The sequence below is a fragment of the Haemaphysalis longicornis genome, unplaced genomic scaffold, assembly GCF_048455015.1.
Source record: "Haemaphysalis longicornis isolate Haplotype H1 unplaced genomic scaffold, Haemaphysalis longicornis Haplotype H1 scaffold_4, whole genome shotgun sequence".
NCBI lineage: Eukaryota > Metazoa > Arthropoda > Arachnida > Ixodida > Ixodidae > Haemaphysalis > Haemaphysalis longicornis.
This window is the reverse complement of record NW_027526361.1, coordinates 74997575-75018737: the sequence shown is the minus strand read 5'-3', so window position 1 is coordinate 75018737 and position 21163 is coordinate 74997575. Positions and strand designations below refer to the sequence as shown.

At 45.2% G+C, this 21163-nt stretch overlaps 1 protein-coding gene across 2 annotated transcripts in view; it reads left to right on the top strand.

Moving 5' to 3' along the window:
• LOC144178934 (uncharacterized) overlaps nucleotides 1-21163 on the top strand; it is a 48921-nt gene that overhangs the window by 8059 nt on the left and 19699 nt on the right. The window contains exons 2-4 of one of the 2 annotated variants that reach the window (XM_077707089.1): nucleotides 316-475; nucleotides 17914-18068; nucleotides 19352-19540. In XM_077707089.1, coding sequence (XP_077563215.1) covers nucleotides 316-475; nucleotides 17914-18068; nucleotides 19352-19540 — 504 coding nt within the window. The remainder of the gene's footprint in view (nucleotides 1-315; nucleotides 476-17913; nucleotides 18069-19351; nucleotides 19541-21163) is intronic. The other variant, XM_077707090.1, reaches the window with a different exon arrangement.

The following is a 21163-nucleotide window of genomic DNA, read 5'->3' as shown; positions in this document are numbered from 1 at the left end:
CCGAATATTGCAACAACCGCAACGAGTTTCCCATGCTTTGCCCCTGTTGGTGATACTGTCTAAGTAGCAGGGACTATTTCAGGCTCCACTACAGTGCTTTGTTTATTGCTTCTGACTGTTCCTGCAGACGCTGAGGACTCTCTTATCATTTCTGTGTGACAAGAGAAACCGTGCGCTGTCTGCACCAGATGCGCATCTTCCGGGCCTCTTCTCCAACCTATAACATGTCAACAGAATAGGGAATGTCTGTAAAGCGGTAAAACTCATGTAATGATAAGGCACCAATCAAATAACTCTGATTTTCTTATCCTGCAGTACCGATACTACGAAGATTTCTCATCTACCGAAAAGTGTTTTTATGCATCTTCACTACTTTTCCGGCTGATTTCGGTGGGCTCCACCATTAAAGATCTGGCAACATTGCCCACACATCTGGACGATTACACCTTCACCATCATCGTGCTTGTCACAGAACGTAAGTTGGAAACTTTATTCACGTTTATACCACTATGCCGTGCAGGACGTATTGCCATTTACAGCATATAACTGGTGGGTCTTGAGTTATGCTAAGAAAAAAAAATAGTTTCGCCCCTCAGTAGCACGCTTCACGTAAAATTGCATGAAATATTGACACGCATGATTTCGCCCTTAGAAATGTTTTCTTGCGGTGGCGGTTAGTGTACACTACAAGTCCTCTGCGCATTCTTTCTTGTCATGTGGTGCGCTGTTATCCTGGGATAAACGCAGAGAAGTAAAATAAGAACGATAAAGACCCATTGATGACATTCGAAGCTTAATATTGTAATCCCATATGCCAGAATAGAATAGTGGGGCATATTGTGTGCATTCGGAAAGCGCTATAATAACACATTGTTCCGGCAAGAAAGGGGTCTAGTTGGTCTGGTAATTAATGACACCAAATCTGGAAATATCTTATATATTTACGTGTAGTTCCTTATCGACGTTCTCTGGGATTAACAAGAACATAAATAGCTACAGGTGGTGCTTGAGAATTGTAAGCTTTTGACAAATATTTTAGGTTTAGAATAAGAGTTACTTCATAGTTGAATTGTAAACGTAACCTTGCTTTTAAGAAAAGTAATCGTCTTTGCTTCAAATTGATGCAATCAAGGTTTCAGGAATTTATACCTCGATTGGCTCGTGCTCTATTTTTCTTACGGTTAGCTGCTGCATGCTGCCTACATCCTACCTCCAGAATTAACTTCCAGGTTGGATTCTTTTTAAAGACAATAGCCTTTCTTGGGCTACTTAAACCCCAAACTTTTGGTCTGTCTGTATGTCGGTTTGTCTGTCTGTCTGTGACTCGATTCAGCTCCCCGGCCAAAGTAAAATTGATACTGCGCAATAGTCTTATTTACTCACAGCCAAACGTAAGCGTCTAGTCCCGCTTTATATGTCCATACTTGTCAACTAGGTGAACAAGAACAAGACATTACGCAAATATAAGACAGGAAATTAGCACACAAGGGATATTTACAGTGTTCCTTTAATAAAAAAAATGGATGCTTGGTTTTTCCATAGAAAATGATATTCTACATGTCCTACAGAAAACCGCCGCCTGCTGCTGCCAGAGCCACCTCCTGGCGGCATATGAAAAATCACGCGGCAACAGCAACGAAAGGTGTTTGATCAGCTAGGTTCCACGTTCTGCTTGGAACGCATTTGGAGCACGGCGACGCGGTTCTATAAACCTTGTAGTCGGCCGCTTCCATTCACGCGCGTCTCCGCCGTACTGCAGCGCTGGCATCGAGGAACCCGGCCTGTAGCAGTGGAACGCGGTAAATTCAAATCCCTGAGAACGAACCTTCAGTGTGTTTACCTTGGGATGAGCGCGACGGTACAGGAACAGCATAAGAGGTGAGCGGGAAAGCAAAGGCGGGCATTTCCTTGCAAATGTCTTCTAGACTGTCGTCTTTTGACGACATTTGCAACAAAAGGAGCAGATATGCGGACAATTTTTTCTGCTATTTCTTCTGTTACTGAAAAATTTTACATGACGAGAGAGCTGGCACTGCTGTGAATGTCATCATCTACCCCTCTGTCGTTTTGGTTCTCATAGAATTACAGGTTTGCCAGTAGATGTTGACTAATTTGATGCACGCGTACGCAGCTGCTGAGTCTCCAATCACGCCATCGCGTACACCTCCGTGTCGAATTAGCAGCAGAAATATGTCCCGCTCCCTTTTCGTTTCCTCACACTTGTGAAACGCCTGGTGAAACCGCACTTGTTGCCACACTGAAAGAAAGTCGTTCCTTGATTTAAAACACGCCGCTGCAACGCGCACAACATGGGGTAGCCGACGTGCCTTGAGGGTTTTAGAGATATGAAGGTTGATATAAAGCAGGGGTAGGCAACCTTTCGAGGTGGAGGGCCGAGTTTCATGAAGCCGATACGGCGGATGGCCGGATGGCAAATCGGGTGTGGGTGGGGAGACAGGGGCTTTTACGGGTAAAGAGAAAAAAATAATCGTACAAACAATACTATTTGACAACAGTTAACAATTGTCCGGCTATGTGTGAAGATCGGCGACAATGCCAACGGGAAGCGCTCACTTCTTAGTTCTTGTGTCCCATATAACCCCATTTGAGGTCGAAACAGGCGCGCCGGCCTGCAAATAGGAAGTGACCGGTGGAGGGGTCGGGGTTCTGACTACGTGCTGGGGCCGCATAGTACTGCCCTGGGGGCCGCGTAGTGCTGCCCCGCGTGCCTCATGCGGCCCGCAGGCCGCAGGCTGCAGACCCTGTTGTAGACTATGCTCTGGGAATGTATCCGATCAAAAATTACCCTCACACGTAGGCGTGCACGTCAGAGATCCATCGCACCATCGCCATCATTGCCATCTCGTCACAAAAAAGAGGATAGTTCGCTCTTTACGCTTCTTAATAGCCAAGTAAGAATCATGATAGTGTTTCAGCTAATCATATCAGACAGATGCGGGTCACGTCCCTTCTAACTCACGTGAGCACAAGGATGATTCCTCATACTAGAGGAAAGGTAATATCCGAACGAATTAACTCGTGTTAATTAGCTCACACATTATGGAAGGCCGCGGTACAAGAGCGAACAAGCATTGCTTTCCGAAGGGGATACTGATCGGTTGTGGCTATGATCAGTTCCTCTCATCATACGTCACACTCTTCCCCATTCCGAAAAAAAAACTATTCAACCTAAAGTGTTTTTTACTTTGTAAACCTTATTGCCTGAAACACATGTCCGCTGGATATATTGTTTCACTGCTGCGATGGTGACGTGTTTGCAGCTTCCTGTTGCGCTGAGGGTTCCCAGACTGCAAGCTTCAATGCCCTAACCTGTCAGTTCCGCTTGCGTTCTTGATGTGCTTGTTCTGTCCAACACCATAAACCGAAGGCAGTGATCAGTTGTGCATAATAAAGAGATCACGGACAGCATTTTGAGTGGAGTTGTCTGCGGAATCGTCAATTTTTTTGTGCGTTTCAATGTTTACGAATCTCCAGTTGGCATCCCTGCCACTCAGAGACCAACATTCCGCCTTCCTTGTTTTCGTAAAATCCTGTCTTTTGTCTTGAGCTTTTCCGCTAATAAAGAGCTTGAAATAGACACTCAAGACGTAAAGTAAAGTCTACAAGACAAACAATAAACATAAAAATTTTCGTTACTCTGATAAGGTCCAACAAAGAACAAAAACGGGGTAGGTAGGCAGGTAGGTAGGAATAACTTTATTAATGCCGGCAACCGACGGTTTAACGCGACGTGACGTTTGCCAAGCGTCGCCCCGGGGTTATGCCCTACTCTGCCATAACATAGTTCGGCGCGTTTGTGGCGGGTCGTGAGGCTTGTGCTTTTCCAGCGCACCCCGGGCATGCTGGACGGCCCATAGTTGAGTGTCCTTGTCTTTAGACTGCACTGGCGGGTATGTCCTGGAGGTAGTTTCGGTCGGGAACCTGGCGCAGTCCCAAATGATGTGCAATTGATCCGCCAAACCCACTGCACAAACACTGCAGATACCACTCGGATAGAGTTCTGGGTAAAGTACGTGTAGCACTGCCGGGGCGGCGAGTGACCTGGTCTGTATCTGCCTTAAGATGACGGCCTCCTCCCGACAGAGTGCCGGGTGGGGAGGCGCATTGTCCGTCGAGCTAGACGATAACACATGGTAAGTTCGCTATAACTGGTCATTCGGTCCTTGGTTTCGAACAACCACACTTCACGGTCACTAAGTTAAGTTCCGTGCCGGGACTTCTCCTCTGAGCAGCAGCAGCATCTCAAACATGAACTGCAGAAAACCCATGCAACGAATGATGTAGGACTAGAAACTGAACGGTTACTTACAAAAATTATCCAAAGATATATGGTGGATCTTTGAGAATGCTTCAGCAGCTCGTTCGTCTCCGTTGCGAACTGGCAGCCCTGAGGAAAAAGCTAGTGTTACTAAATAAGATAGAGCACCATCACTGACGCACGCGAGTCAGCAACGGCGGCAATTTCGGTGTTTATCAGTTTTGTCAGATTGCCGCTTCTGCGGCTTTACCGGTAACATTGGCGAGGTCATTTGTAAACACTGCCGAAGACGACGCAAAGCGGCATAATTGGACACCCTTCTGCAGCAGAACTGCTGCAAAACGCTGTATCATTCATTCACGTTCGGAACGACGCCGCGCGCAGCCGCAGAACAGGGAACCTGCCAGAGTTGACCGACCAAAAACGCATAAGCAAAATGGCGGCGCCCATGTACCGTTGCAGTGTATACGAATGCCACGTGATGCGAACTAGCCAATGATCATGGCGACGGCTCGCCATAATAAGAAAAAGGAAGTTGATACTCTCAAACCTTATCTAGTGACACTAATGCAAATGTCTAACAATTGGTGTGACCAGAAAAATCGGCGTTGCTGCTTCCCAAGCGGGTCCCTCCAGCGGCATTGATTGTCTTTTGTGCGCTGTTCCCGTCGGCTTGGGCTTGACCCACAGGTGACCGTTCAGTTCGTTGCAAGGGGCTTGTTTACAATCACTCTTTGAAGCATTGCACCCATCGGTCACACAGGGTCCTTCTGCCAGGCATGAATATATGTCTATATCTATACCTATAAAAAGAAGTGCCCGACTGACTGACTGACTGACTGACTGACTGACTGACTGACTGACTGACTCATCAACGCCCAGCCAAAACTGTTAGACCTAGAGACTTGAAATTTCACGAGTTTATTTGCGTCATTGAGTAGGGGCTCACTAAGGCGGGTTTTTCAGAAATTGCCCTCCTAACCGAAGAAAAGGGCGAAATTGTGGTTTCGCGAATTTGTGATTTTCTCGGAAACCCATTCACATAGCGAAGTGCTTTTTGCTGATATATGTGGCCCTTAAGAATACCTAAAAAGTAGTTTTGGATTTCGCCCTAACCTGCACCAGCGACGTGATTCCGCATTCCGGAACTAAAACGGTGTTCCTAAAGATTCTCAAATAAATCTTTCAACGATTCAGTAATCCAACTGATTTTTGTTCGAATACGTTACTCATACAAATGCACAGAACCGTTTTTAAGGATTTCGCTCTGCGACGACGCTAAAAGGGTCAAATTGTTTTTTACAAATGATACGGCTGATGAGCCAAAAAGGCCTGACAGGTTATGTACACGTCTAGCCAAACTGCTCTTTCAAACGGCTACAGATTGCAAGGGCACATTCTGATTACGGTGTTGGAGGTCAATATTTCCTAAAATTTTAAAAATTCGTTGCGCTGCTGAGCACGAGTTCGCGGGTTCGATTCCCGGCCGCGGCGGTCGCTTTTCTGATGGAGGCGAAAAGCAAAAATGCCCGTGTGTACGAGATTTCGGCGCACGATAAAGATCCCCAGGTGGTCAAAATTAATCCGGAGCCCTCCACTACGGCGCGCCTCATCGCCTGCGTTGCGTCGGCGCGTTAAACCCTGCAATCAATCAATCAAAATTTTAAAAATTCCACCATGGAGAGAGTGAAAAGCGGTAAAATAGTTTTTCACATATTAGTTTTTTACCGCCCGCCATCTGAGATATCGAACTGGTTTTTGTTGACATAAGCAACTTACAAACGTATCTCAACACTGTTATACAACATTTTTCAATGACACCCTCACAGTAGAGGCAAGCGGGATTTCGGGAAAACATCGTGTTTTTACACTTTCGTAAATAGCCACCCAGCCAGTTGATATCTCCCATTCGTTTTTTCTTGAAAATGTTGCCCATTTAATTGCCCGAAAACCACTTTAAGGATTTTGTCCTAACATACGGATAAGAAGGCCAGCGAGATTTTTTATTCTGGATCCTTTTGGACGTAAAACTCAGTTGAGTTCTCCCGCGTTCGCTTAGCAGTCGCCATCTGTTGACACTTTCTGCAACTACGCGTCTCCTGTAGCAGCAGGTGTCATCTATACCTATAAAAAGAAGTGCCCGACTGACTGACTCATCAACGCCCAGCCAAAACTGTTAGACCTAGAGACTTGAAATTGCACGAGTTTATTTGCGTCATTCAGTAGGTGCTCACTAAGGCGGGTTTTTCAGAAATTGCCCTCCTAACCGAAGAAAAGGGCGAAATTGTGGTTTCGCAAATTCGTGATTTTCTCGGAAACCCATTCACATAGCGAAGCGCTTTTTGCTGATATAATAGCCCTTAAGAATAACTAAAAAGTAGTTTTTGGAATTTGCCCTAACCTACACCAGCGAGGTGATTCCGCAGTCCGGAACTAAAACGGTGTTCCTAAAGATTCTCAAATAAATCTTTCACCGATTCATTAATCCAACTGATTTTTTCTAGATATGTTACTCATTCAAATGCACATAACCGTATTTAATGATTTTGCTCTGCGACGCCGCTAAAAGGGTCAAATTGTTTTTTACAAATGACACGGCTGATGAGCCAAAAAGGCCTGACAGGTTATGTGCACGTCTAGCCAAACTGCTCTTTCAAACGGCTACAGATTCCAAGGGCACGTTCTGATTACGGTGTTGGAGGTCAATATTTCTTAAAATTTTAAAAATTCCACCATAGAGAGAATGAAAAGCGGTAAAATAGTTTTTCAGATATTAATTTTTTTACCGCCCGCCATCTGAAATATCGAACTGATTTTCGTTGGGATAGGCAACTTACTCACGTATCTCAACACTGTTATACAAGATTTTTCAAAGACACCCTCCCGATAGAGGAAAGCGAGGTTTCGGGAAAACACTGTGGTTTTACACTTTCGTAAATAACCACCCAGCCAGTCTATATCTCCCATTCGTTTTTTTCTTCAAAATGCTGCCCATTTAATTGCGCAAAAACCACTTTCAGGATTTTGTCCTAACATGCGGATAAGAAGGCCAGCGAGATTTTTTAATCTGCATTCTTTTGGACGTAAAATTCAGTTGAGTTTTCCCGCGTTCGCTTAGCGGTCGCCCTCTGTTGACACCTTCGGCAACTACGCGTCTCCTGTAGCAGCAGGTGTCATATATCATAAATGTAAAACAGATTATGTACCAATAAAAAGCGCAAAGGCTAGCCCTCGGCATCTGCTAGTACTTCCTGCAATCTCGCGCCTCCCGTAGGAAGCCCATGTTACTTATGATAAAACTGTACCGATGACCATCGTTCATATCGTCTGAGATAGCACTTCCTACGAGGAAGAATACCCCTCACCCAGACGGCCTCCATCATGTGTTCCCAGCGCAACCTCCTGCCGAATTCAAGTTGTGTTGGCAACCTGGCACTCTTCCTCACATCATATTAAGAGTGCAAGCAGACCAAGCTCCTTCTTCCATCCACTTTTCCAAACCTTGAGCTGTGGGAGAACCTGCAGGTGACTAACAGCGATCTGGATGTCCAGACAATACTTCCTCCAGAGCGAAGGCTGCCCAATCATCACTTGGCTTTCTGAAATTGGGAACCACTCCCACTTCGCCGGCTCAATAAATCCTTTTTCACTCACTGACTCATTCGCTCAAACGTTTCATCTTGGCGCAATTTGTTTACCGAGAGTTGGAGTAAAACACGAGTACCAGTCGTTTCACATTACCACGACGCGCCGGCAGTAGGAGCCTATGTAGTAGGAGCCAGACGCTCCCGAAAGTGTACAGCTTCCCACTGAAGTAGCCTAATATGGCGACCAACAAATACCAATTGCTGTCCCTAATATAACGGCCCACCCGGGCACCGCCGGGTACTACCGCTAGTATATATATATATATAGAATAAGGTTTAGCAGTCAAGAAAACCTCAGACAGCAAAGGGGGGAATGCGGTAGGTCATAGAAACAGATGAAGAATTTTTTGAGTGGAAAAGAAAGTGGTGAAAAAATGCCCGCCGGGTGGGATCCGAGCCCATGACCTCCAGAATACCGGTCTGGTGCGATAACCACTACGCTACCGGCGGGGCTATTACCCCACCACTTTCTTGGGTGTTTATGTTAAGGTATTTTTTGTTTCCTGCACTTGGGTGTGGTAGCCAGCGCCAGTCGGATTATTGGGGGTGAAGGGGACCTTCTTTTTAACTTTCGGGCCGTGACTCGAGGGTCTACGACTCGTCGAGAGTGGTCGACCAGCGTTGAACCCTCTTAAGCTACCTTTGGCACCAAGACTGCCAGAACAGAGGCCCTCGCATTGCTTGTAGCGAATCAGAAATGGGACATGAAGGGCTCAGTGAATTAAGACAGAATAAGGTTTGGCAGTCAAGAAAACGTCGGAAAGCAAAGGGGGGAATGCGGTAGGTCATAGAAACAGAGGAATAATTTTTTGAGTCGAAAAGAAAGTGGTGAAAAAATGCCCGCCGGGTGGGATGCGAATCCACGACCAGACCAGGTTATCGCACCAGACCGGTATTCTGGAGGTCGTGGGTTCGGGTCCCACCCGGCGGGCATTTTTTCACGACTTTCTTTTCGACTCAAAAAATTCTTCATCTGTTTCTATGACCTACCGCATTCCCCCCTTTGCTTTCCGACGTTTTCTTGACTGCCAAACCTTATTCTTTCTTAATTCACTGAGCCCTTCATGTCCCATTTCTGATTCGCTACATGCATAGCGAGGGCCTCGGTTCTGGCAGTCTTGGTGTCAAAGGTAGCTTAAGAGGGTTCAACGCTGGTCGCCCACTCTCGACGAGTCGTAGACACGCGAGTCACGGCCCGGGGGTTAAAAAGAAGATCCCCTTCACCCCGAGTAGTCCGAGTGGCGCTGGCGACCACCCCCAAGTGCAGGAAACAAAAAATACCTTAACATAAATACCCAAGAAAGTGGTGGGGAAATAGCCCCGCCGGTAGCGTAGTCCTTATCGCACCAGACCGGTATTCTGAAGGTCGTGGATTCGTATCCCACCTGGCGGGAATTTTTTCAAGACTTTCTTTTCGACTCAAAAAATTCTTCATCTGTTTCTATGACCTACCGCATTCCCCCCTTTGCTTTCCGACGTTTTCTTGAGTGCCAAACCTTATTCTGTCTTAATTCACTGAGCCCCTCATAACCCATTTCTGATTCGCTACATGCATAGCGAGGGCCTTTGTTCTGGCAGTCTTGGTGCCAAAGGTAGCTTAAGAGGGTTCAACGCTGGTCGCCCACTCTCGACGAGTCGTAGACACGCGAGTCACGGCCCGGGGGTTAAAAAGAAGATCCCCTTCACCCCGAGTAGTCCGAGTGGCGCTGGCTACCACCCCCAAGTGCTGGAAACAAAAAATACCGTAACATAAATACCCAAGAAAGTGGGGGGGAAATAGACCCGCCAGCAGCGTAGTCCTTATCGCACCAGACCGGTATTCTGGAGGTCGTGGGTTCGGGTCCCACCCGGCGGGCATTTTTGCACCACTTTCTTTTCTACTCAAAAAATTCTTCATCTGTTTCTATGACCTACCGCATTCTCCCCTTTGCTTTCCAACGTTTTCTTGACTGCCAAACCTTATTCTGTCTTAATTCACTGAGCCCCTCATGTCCCATTTCTGATTCGCTACATGCATAGCGAGGGCCTCGGTTCTGGCAGTCTTGGTGCCAAAGGTAGCTTAAGAGGGTTCAACGCTGGTCGCCCACTCTCGACGAGTCGTAGACACGCGATTCACGGCCCGGGAGTTAAAAAGAAGATCCCCTTCACCCCGAGTAGTCCGAGTGGCGCTGGCTACCACCCCCAAGTGCAGGAAACAAAAAATACATTAACATAAATACCCAAGAAAGTGGTGGGGAAATAGCCCCGCCGGTAGCCTAGTCCTTATCGCACCAGACCGGTATTCTGGAGGTCGTGGATTCGGATCCCACCCGGCGGGCATTTTTTCACGACTTTCTTTTCGACTCAAAAAATTCTTCATCTGTTTCTATGACCTACCGCATTCCCCCCTTTGCTTTCCGACGTTTTCTTGACTGCCAAACCTTATTCTTTCTTAATTCACTGAGCCCTTCATGTCCCATTTCTGATTCGCTACATGCATAGCGAGGGCCTCGGTTCTGGCAGTCTTGGTGCCAAAGGTAGCTTAAGAGGGTTCAACGCTGGTCGCCCACTCTCGACGAGTCGTAGACACGCGAGTCACGGCCCGGGGGTTAAAAAGAAGATCCCCTTCACCCCGAGTAGTCCGAGTGGCGCTGGCGACCACCCCCAAGTGCAGGAAACAAAAAATACCTTAACATAAATACCCAAGAAAGTGGTGGGGAAATAGCCCCGCCGGTAGCGTAGTCCTTATCGCACCAGACCGGTATTCTGAAGGTCGTGGATTCGTATCCCACCTGGCGGGAATTTTTTCACGACTTTCTTTTCGACTCAAAAAATTCTTCATCTGTTTCTATGACCTACCGCATTCCCCCCTTTGCTTTCCGACGTTTTCTTGAGTGCCAAACGTTATTCTGTCTTAATTCACTGAGCCCCTCATAACCCATTTCTGATTCGCTACATGCATAGCGAGGGCCTCTGTTCTGGCAGTCTTGGTGCCAAAGGTAGCTTAAGAGGGTTCAACGCTGGTCGCCCACTCTCGACGAGTCGTAGACACGCGAGTCACGGCCCGGGGGTTAAAAAGAAGATCCCCTTCACCCCGAGTAGTCCGAGTGGCGCTGGCTACCACCCCCAAGTGCTGGAAACAAAAAATACCGTAACATAAATACCCAAGAAAGTGGGGGGGAAATAGACCCGCCAGCAGCGTAGTCCTTATCGCACCAGACCGGTATTCTGGAGGTCGTGGGTTCGGGTCCCACCCGGCGGGCATTTTTGCACCACTTTCTTTTCTACTCAAAAAATTCTTCATCTGTTTCTATGACCTACCGCATTCTCCCCTTTGCTTTCCAACGTTTTCTTGACTGCCAAACCTTATTCTGTCTTAATTCACTGAGCCCCTCATGTCCCATTTCTGATTCGCTACATGCATAGCGAGGGCCTCGGTTCTGGCAGTCTTGGTGCCAAAGGTAGCTTAAGAGGGTTCAACGCTGGTCGCCCACTCTCGACGAGTCGTAGACACGCGATTCACGGCCCGGGAGTTAAAAAGAAGATCCCCTTCACCCCGAGTAGTCCGAGTGGCGCTGGCTACCACCCCCAAGTGCAGGAAACAAAAAATACATTAACATAAATACCCAAGAAAGTGGTGGGGAAATAGCCCCGCCGGTAGCCTAGTCCTTATCGCACCAGACCGGTATTCTGGAGGTCGTGGATTCGGATCCCACCCGGCGGGCATTTTTTCACGACTTTCTTTTCGACTCAAAAAATTCTTCATCTGTTTCTATGACCTACCGCATTTCCCCCTTTGCTTTCCGACGTTTTCTTGAGTGCCAAACCTTATTCTGTCTTAATTCATTGAGCCCCTCATAACCCATTTCTGATTCGCTACATGCATAGCGAGGGCCGCTGTTCTGGCAGTCTTGGTGCCAAAGGTAGCTTAAGAGGGTTCAACGCTGGTCGCCCACTCTCGACGAGTCGTAGACACTCGAGTCACGGCCCGGGGGTTAAAAAGAAGATCCCCTTCACCCCGAGTAGTCCGAGTGGCGCTGGCTACCACCCCCAAGTGCTGGAAACAAAAAATACCGTAACATAAATACCCAAGAAAGTGGTGGGGAAATAGACCCGCCAGTAGCGTAGTCCTTATCGCACCAGACCGGTATTCTGGAGGTCGTGGGTTCGGGTCCCACCCGGCGGGCATTTTTGCACCACTTTCTTTTCTACTCAAAAAATTCTTCATCTGTTTCTATGACCTACCGCATTCTCCCTTTTGCTTTCCAACGTTTTCTTGACTGCCAAACCTTATTCTGTCTTAATTCTCTGAGCCCCTCATGTCCCATTTCTGATTCGCTACATGCATAGCGAGGGCCTCTGTTCTGGCAGTCTTGGTGCCTCAGGAAACTTAAGAGGGTTCAACGCTGGTCGACCACTCTGGACATGTCGTAGACACTCGAGTCACGGCCCGGGGGTTAAAAAGAAGGTCCCCTTCACCCCGACTAGTCCGAGTGGCGCTGGCTACCTCCCCCAAGCACAGGAAACAAAAATACCTTAACACAAATACCCCAGAAAGTGGAGGGGAAAATCGGCCCTCCGGTAGCGTAGTGGTTATCGCACCAGACCGGGATATTCTGGAAGTCGTTGGTTCGGATCCCACCTGGCGGGCATTTTTTCTCCACTTTCTTTCTTTATTTTCAAATTCTTTATCTTTTTCAATGACCTGCAACATCCTCCCCTTTGCTTTCCGAGGTTTTCTTCACTGCCAACTCTTATTTCTGTCTTATTTTCAACGAGCCCCTCATTTCCTATTCTGATTCGATATATATATATATATATATATATATATATATATATATATATATATATATATATATATATATATATATATATATATACTTTGATTGCGCGAAGGGCTGTCTTTGGTTGCCGTAGCAAATAGTAAAAAATGGGTATAGCTTCTAACAAAACTGTATATTGGTCGACGTTTCGATCGGATGCTGATCTTTCTCAAGGCAACATTTCGTATTTCTGTGCACGTATTTATAAGCTCGTCGTCCAACGACGCCGAAAAAAGAGAGAGGGGGGATTTGGGGAGAAAGGTAGCAACAAACACGCTCTCGGCGAGGTGAGTCTTCAGCTAACTAAAATCGTAGTGGATCATTGTGATAATACACTCGCGTCTCTGAGGGCGGAGGAGCTTCGTGCTAGAAATAATATTGTCCTGTCTGCGCTGGGGGCCAGCGAACTGGAACTTTTCGAGAAAAAGAAGACAGATGAAATAATGAGAATCAAAATTAAAAAATTGTCAAGGGATAAAGTTCCATACTCAAACGAGTTTTCTGTTCCATACTCAAACGAGTTTTCTCAAATCAATTCAGCTCCGCACCACACAGACATTGGAAATTCCAAAATTACACCCCCAATTCCACCCTGCAAGTCGAAAGAAATGTCAAAAACTCAAAAGAACATAGATGAAAACATAATTAACCTCTCCGGGGTACAGCTTACTATTCATGAGCGGTCGCTAATCTCGCGCGGGTTGACATTTTGCCCAAGTACCGGCCGATACAATGAGTTTAGCTTGCTGAAAGATCTGGACAATTTTTCACAAAATTTACGCCTAGAAGAATATTTTTTTGATAAGCCGGACAAAGAGCGCACTGCCCCAACCTCCGTCAATGTAGGGCGGCAGCGGACACCGAAATCAGAGCGGGAAAAACACTTGGACTCGTACATTGAGGCCGTTCAACGAGACGTCCTGCGGGCTTATAACGCTCGCAAACCAGGGGCCCAGAACCTTTCTAAAGAGGAGCGCGAGGCACTTAAGGCACTGGGTGATCGAACAGACATTGTCATAAAACCGGCCGATAAAGGTGGAGGTATTGTAATACTTAGTAAACCAGACTACATTCAAGAAGGCCACCGTCAGTTAAATAACAAATTTTTCTACCAAAATCTTGACGCGGATCCAACTGTTTAACATCAGGAATTAATAACTACAACACTAAATAATCTTGTCAAAATTGGGGAAATAGAGCCACGCTTCTGTAAAGCACGTACAGCAGCACACGCAACGCCACGAAGGTTTTACATGCTGCCTAAAGTTCATAAAGAAGGGAACCAATAAAGAAGGGAATCAAGCTACATAGACTCCCTGATTAAGCAAATACCCGCTACCCATTCGTCGTATCTTCGTGATACTAACCACTTCCTACGGGAAATCGACAACATAAAAATCCCTGATGGCGCGTTCCTTCTAACTCTAGATGTAACTTCTCTGTACACAAATATACCTCACCGAGATGGGATTGAAGCCCTGGTTGAATCGTATAGCATACATCGGGACCATGAGTCGCCAAGCCCACAAGTCATTGAAACTTTGACCAAGCTAGTGCTGGAATTAAATAGCTTTGAATTCCACAATCAGTATTACCTACAAATAAACGGCACTGCGATGGGTACTCGAATGGCACCGAACTACGCTAATATATTCATGAACGATCTCGAAACAAAATTTCTATCAACCCGTGAAATGAAGCCATTCTTTTACAAACGCATTCTAGACGATGTATTCCTTATTTGGACCGGTACGGAGGATGACTTAATCGACTTCATCGAGTGTTTCAACAAGGCCCATCCAAGCATCGCATTCACTTATACCTATTCAACCACGGAAATCAATTTCCTTGACGTGCATATAAATACAGACAAAGGAGTACTGATCACTACCTTGTACAAAAAACCTACCGATAGGCAGCAGTATCTGCACTTCGACAGTTGTCATCCGCGCCACTGCAAAACGAGTATCCCATACTCGCAGGCCCACCGATTTAGGAGAATTTGTTCCCGCACCGAGGACTTCGAGGCAAACGAAGAAAACTTGCGCAATGTACTCGCGAAGCAACAATACCCACCACCCATAGTCAACGACGCTATTTGCAAAGCGGTCAACCTTGATCGCCAAGAGTTGCTGCACCATGAAAAGGAACTAAACCAGAAGGGGAGAGGAAACCTAGTTTTGACGTTCGGGGGCAACTCCCCAAACATAAACAAAATCTTGAAAAAGCACTTCAACATGCTACAACAGAGTGAACGGCTTTCGAAAATCTTCCCCACCCCTCCTCGGGTCGTATACAGGCGCCCCAAAAATATTAAAGATTACCTTGTACACGCCAAAACTGAGAGGGCACCCAAGGGTGGGTGTCGACCATGCGGAAAGGCACGGTGCCGCGTATGTAAACACATGCAGACAACTACGGTGGCAGAAAGCACCAACTCAAATTTCAAGCATCTAATTCACGCGACACTCGACTGCGACTCTTCTAATGTGGTGTACCTTCTGGAGTGCGGTGTTTGTGGCATCCAATACATTGGCCAGACGGACACGGCATTCCGCATGCGCTTCAACAACCATCGCGCACATGTTCGTTCACTCCCGGATCTACCCTTATCACGACATATTAACTCCGAAAACCACCCGTTCGATTCCATCAGGGTCACACTCTTACAGAGTGGATTTTCTACTACAAGAGAACGCGAACAACGTGAATCTTACATTATTTACAAATTCAACACCGTAAAGGCAGGAATGAATGTTAGCCCGGGCATTATGTCGTCTATACATGCTGTTGATAATCTGGCTGCAGAATATTCCCCTATCTAAATTGTAAGTCTCTGTGTTGTTTAAACAAGTAATCAAGCTATTCTTTTTTTATTTATTCCCTTCCTGGGGTGTCCGCACAGGCGGCATATGCCACAAACAACATCGAGGCGCCCGCCGCCGTTTACTACAACAAAGGACCCGCGCGACTCCCGCGTGCGGTTAGAGGATTAGTTAAGCTCCTTCTCCCTGGTTCATGGTAAGAGACGACCCTGTCGGCTGCCCGGGCAGGGCAGGCGAATAGAGCTAAGAATGATGAATGGCGCTCGCCCATCCTGCCGGTAGGCGGAATCGTGCATGCTTTGAGCCACTGTGCGGAGATCGTACCTACACTCTTAACGAGCCTGCCTGTTTATTTTGTAGGGTTGGAGTCACTGAGATATGTGTGCGGCTGCGACCGCTTCCTGTAAACTCTTCCCGTAAGGTCAGTGACCATTAGAATTCTGTGCCTCCCAGTGATGGTGTGAGAGCGTCCGTGTTACTGCTTTGCACTTTCGTTTCTTAAGCAGAGCGGCCCCTCTCTGAAGCGGGCGCTACCTGTCACTCGTTCTACAAGCTGACGAACGATGGAGGACAGTGTTTTTGAAAGAGTTGTGTACTCCTCTCTCTTTTCTGCATGTTTAGGTTTGTTTTTGTTTTGCGTTTTCTTTCTTTTTCTTTATTTTCCTTTTTTTTGCTCTCTCTCTCTTTGTTGCAAACCTTCACCTCACCTCGCCGAAAGCGTGTTTGTTGCTACGTTTCTCCCCAAATCCCCCCACTCTCTTTTTTCGGCGTCGTTGGACGACGAGCTTATAAATACGTGCACAGAAATACGAAATGTTGTCTTGAGAAAGATCGGCATCCGATCGAAACGTCGACCAATAAACAGTTTTGTTAGAAGCTATACCCATTTTTTACTATATATATATAAATATATATATATATATATATATATATATATATATCCCATCACGTGACCTTGCAACGATCACCTTTATATACTGTGTGACTACAGCCACTGCTGTTATTCTGACGAAGGCCGGTCCCTCCGCCGAAACATTAAACCTTTTATTTTTTCGACGGGTGTCTTTATTTTTTTGCTACGACTTGCCGGTGTCCAGGAAATATTTTCCTGCAATATATATGTATAGTTAAAAATAGGTATAGCTTCTAACAAAACTGTTCATTCGTCGACGTTTCGGTCGGATCCGGCCGAAACGTCGCCGCATAAACAGTTTTGTTAGAAGCTATACCATTTTTACTACTTTTTACGGCAACCTAAGACAGCCCTACTCGCAATCTCTCTTTCTCTCTCTCTATATATATATATGAATATATATATATATATATGTATATATATATATATATATATATATATATATATATATATATATATATATATATATATATATATATATATATATATATATATATATATCAAGGTTGCAGTCGTCATTGCCAGTGCTATTCGGCTTTTTTTTTTTTTTTTTTTCGAAATATGTAATAGGGCCGAATGACGTGTGCTTGTCACGTTTCTTTGATTCATTGATAAATAAGCGAAAATATAAGTCGAGAAAAAATCCGCCGTTTTCCGGGAGCGGGACACGAACCCACATCTCCGCATAACCGGTGCGGTGCGTTAACCAATTACGCTATCCCCACAGCGGCTATCCCCACAGCGACAAAAAACGGCGGATTTTTTCTCGACTTATATTTTCGCTTATTTATCAATGAATCAAAGAAACGTGACAAGCACACGTCATTCGGCCCTATTACATATTTCGAAAAAAAAAAAAAAAAAAAGCCGAATAGCACTGGCAATGACGACTGCAACCTTGATATGTATCTTTACCGAGTCCCTCGTCCCGTATCTCTCTGTTCTGCTATATATATATATATATATATATATATATATATATATATATATATATATATATATATATATATATATATATATATATAGATATAGATATATATATATATATATATAGATATAGATATATATATATATATATATATATATATATATATATATATATATATATATATATATATATATATATATATATATATATATATATATATTTCTGTGTACTTATACCATATACATACATATAATTGGACAGTTCTGGAATGGTCAGTGTTTTGAGATAACTGCCTGCTGAGCAAACGCCGCGAAATTCCATTCAGCAATGTTCGATTGCGCAGTTTACTTAGTGATTTCTGCTTTCACGTTTCCTTTTGTTTTCTTCTAGTTTCTTGTGGCGCAATATTTTGCTCGAACAAATCGTGATTATTACCAGGACCTTGCTTCGTTCCTGGCGACATAAAAATATACTGCTTTTATCTCTTTTTAATAATTCCTGTTTCCTTTGGCTTTTCAGTATTTTCCATATACCACATTATCCATGGCGTGCACAGGAAGAGCTGGGCTCACATATTGGTCAACTGTGCCACCGGCACCGTTCTTGTGATTTATTCGTCCATGCAGATGTCATGGACGACCAGATACTTCATAGAGGAAGAATGTGGAATCAAGGTAAGGGGGCGTATCCTGAGAGCTACAGCTACGGTTATTTGAATGTCTCTTTAAGAGGAGGGGCGATCATTTTATTAGAGCGTACCGCGAAGAACCCCACTTCCCACACGTTCTGAGTTCAAGCAAGAAGCCATTGCCTTGCTTGAACTTAATAAAATCTTCAAGGTATATATTCCATGCCTTAGAGGTGTCGGGATAAGCTGAACTTGTTAGAACTATAGTTGTGCCAAAGTGGACAAACGTAAAAAAATGATGTGGTACTCCTAGAACCATCCGTCTTGTGCTCTGCACAACATATAATTACAAAATGTGGTTCTGAGATGTAGTTGGCAAAAACGAAAATTGGCAGACCATTTAGTTGATAGCAAGCGTCGGATTCTTTCCGAGCAATGTGCAAGACACGCCTTCTCAGACATTATTTATTGTGACTCCGAACATATCTTAAGGGGTTTTTAGAGGTTACTTCGCCATGCAAAAAAACATAAGATGGCTTGAATCATTCTGAACCATTGAACACGCTGTAAAAAGGCTTACCTACCAAAATCTGATTGTTTTAACACGCTAACCCACCCTCTCAGAACTACTCTTGTGTGTTTGTACCTCTGTGCTGGTAGGGGGGGGGGGATTCCAGAGGCAGTTTTCCTATTAATCGTCTCTACTTTCCGAATCTGTTCAATTTTGTCCAAATTTGATGTTTATACGTTGTTCAAGCTAGTAAAATCAGCATAACCAGTTCTGTGCATTGTACTCCCATAACAATTGAACTGCAAACGTTCTAAGTGGCCCTATAGCAGATTACAGTACACGTTCCGGAAAGTCTCTGAAACAAGTCATGGGAAGGCCAGTGACGGAGAAGGCGAACCAGTCCCTGCAGCTCGCGATTCTCCGGCGACAGGCCAGACTTACTGCACGACACAGGAAAGCTTACGCCAGGAGTTTCGCTGTTGCACCGCCACGCTGTTGCGTCCTCTGTATGTACATAATGTACACCTCGTATTTTCCTGCATTGGTGGAGATGCAACGCAAGTTCTTGGTTGTAGCTCTTCTTAGGTGCTATATTACATGACAGTATTTTTTTCGCCGTCAGTTTATTGTCAGTGAGGGCTCTTAGCATTTAAAGATTGCTACTTGTGTGGTTGTTGCAAAGCGTTTCACGGTACCATTCCGCTATCATTGACTGCTAGAATTTTCATAGTCGCTTAATTAATACCATAAATCGCGAGCAAATATTTGGAGCTTCTGAACCAAGTCAGTAATGGGGCGTGGGCAAACGTGTCTCGCAGGTTCGGCTGGTAGTTTCAGTAGTAGTTGTACTCTTCTCTGCTTGGAGGTTGTGGCCCATGGTGAAGGAATATTGCCGAAAAAGCCGGAGCATCCACGCCGCTGGAAGCAGCGGAGCAAATGCTGCTGAAAAAACTAGTATATTGGACACCATCTGCCGTTCCTTGATCATCTTCGAACTTCAGTTACAGGTGCGTGGGGTTCAAATTTCTTGGACACGCAGCTAACGGGTGTTGGTTAAAACCCAGTGAAAATATCATTTTAGGCCGACGATTGGTAGCGACGGCATGTTGCCTGCCGCGGTAATTACCTGCTTACCATCGTGTCGGCAACATACATCATTTGGCCAGGCATGGTGCGACTTTGTACGACCACCACCTTCTCTGGCTTAAGTGCACTCAATGAATAGGGGTTGCAGAATCTGAACGACACAGAAAATGCTGCGTTTGCCTAAATACCCAAATAGGGGAAAAGGCGCTAATAGCCACAAACACATTTTAATCTCCCTTTGGGGAACTTATTTTTCGGATAAAAATCGGATACCGTAACTAGCACCACGAATACGAACGCTGCTTGTGACGCCGTTCTAACGCTGTTTATATCAGCCTACTACATGTTTCCCGCTTAAACCACTAAAAAACACACGAAAATGCGTAAACCATGCATATCTTCAGAATTATGTGACAGGATACGACATAAAAATAAGGCTATTTGAGGCATTTTTGAGCGTATTTCGAAACTAAGAGGGAGAGCCACCTTTGGACGTAGAAGCTAGTACGTTACAAGTTGGGGTGTGATCTTAAAAGGGCAAACGCGAGTACTATTTACAGGAATTTCATCAAAGGAAAATAAATCCTCGTATAGTACGACAGGCCGTTAAGCAAATAATCAGTGCAGATCTTTCCAGGAAGATAGTTCAATTTCATAGGAATGGTTTTTCGCGTGTCGCAGTAGCAAACATATAATTCTCACTGTACTGCTATTGGCAGACCGCCAAACAATACTTCTGAAGTACCATGCGAAAGGTAGCTCACTGAAACTGTCCTACTATAATATGTTTACACCCCACCGACGACAATGACAATAAAAGACGAAATTGTGTTCTCAGAAGACACGTGTGCCGTCGGAGCAGATGACATCAAAGCACGGTCACTTAAAGCAGTTAATGACATAGTATGCATACCAATGGCATATACCATAGACATGCCATTACATGCCATTAGCATGCTTGCAAGATTACATGCCATTGGCATGCTTACATGTCATGGTTACACGCCATTGACATGCCAATGCAAGCCAATGGCATATAATCTTGTCTTATCATCCGGCACATTTCCAGACAAACTGAAACCAGCCCGAGTGATGGCTGGTTCATCCAAGAGTGGTTGACCTATCGAATTGGGAAACAATAAACCGATCTCTGTGCTATAAATATTTGCGGAAATATTTGAACAATTGTAAACAAAAGGTTTATTGGATTTTGGAGTTGTAACAACATAAATAGAAATGAACAATTGGTTTGGATTAGCTTAGATTAAGTCAACAGGAACAGCACTAATAGAAATACCGAAAGAACTTGTAAATATCGAAAAAAAATAACACTGGGTATGATCCTCGTCTTTAAGAAGGCGTTTGACGGTGTTTAACATGATGTGATTTCAAAAAAAGGACTGCGAAGCTGTGAACGACACACACGATTAACCATGCGGCGTCACTTGAATTCACACACGTTGCTCGCGTTCACACACATAGAGCGAAACTACACACTCTGCCAGCCGTTACCTGGGATACGCGGGGCCGGCGTCCCAAACGCA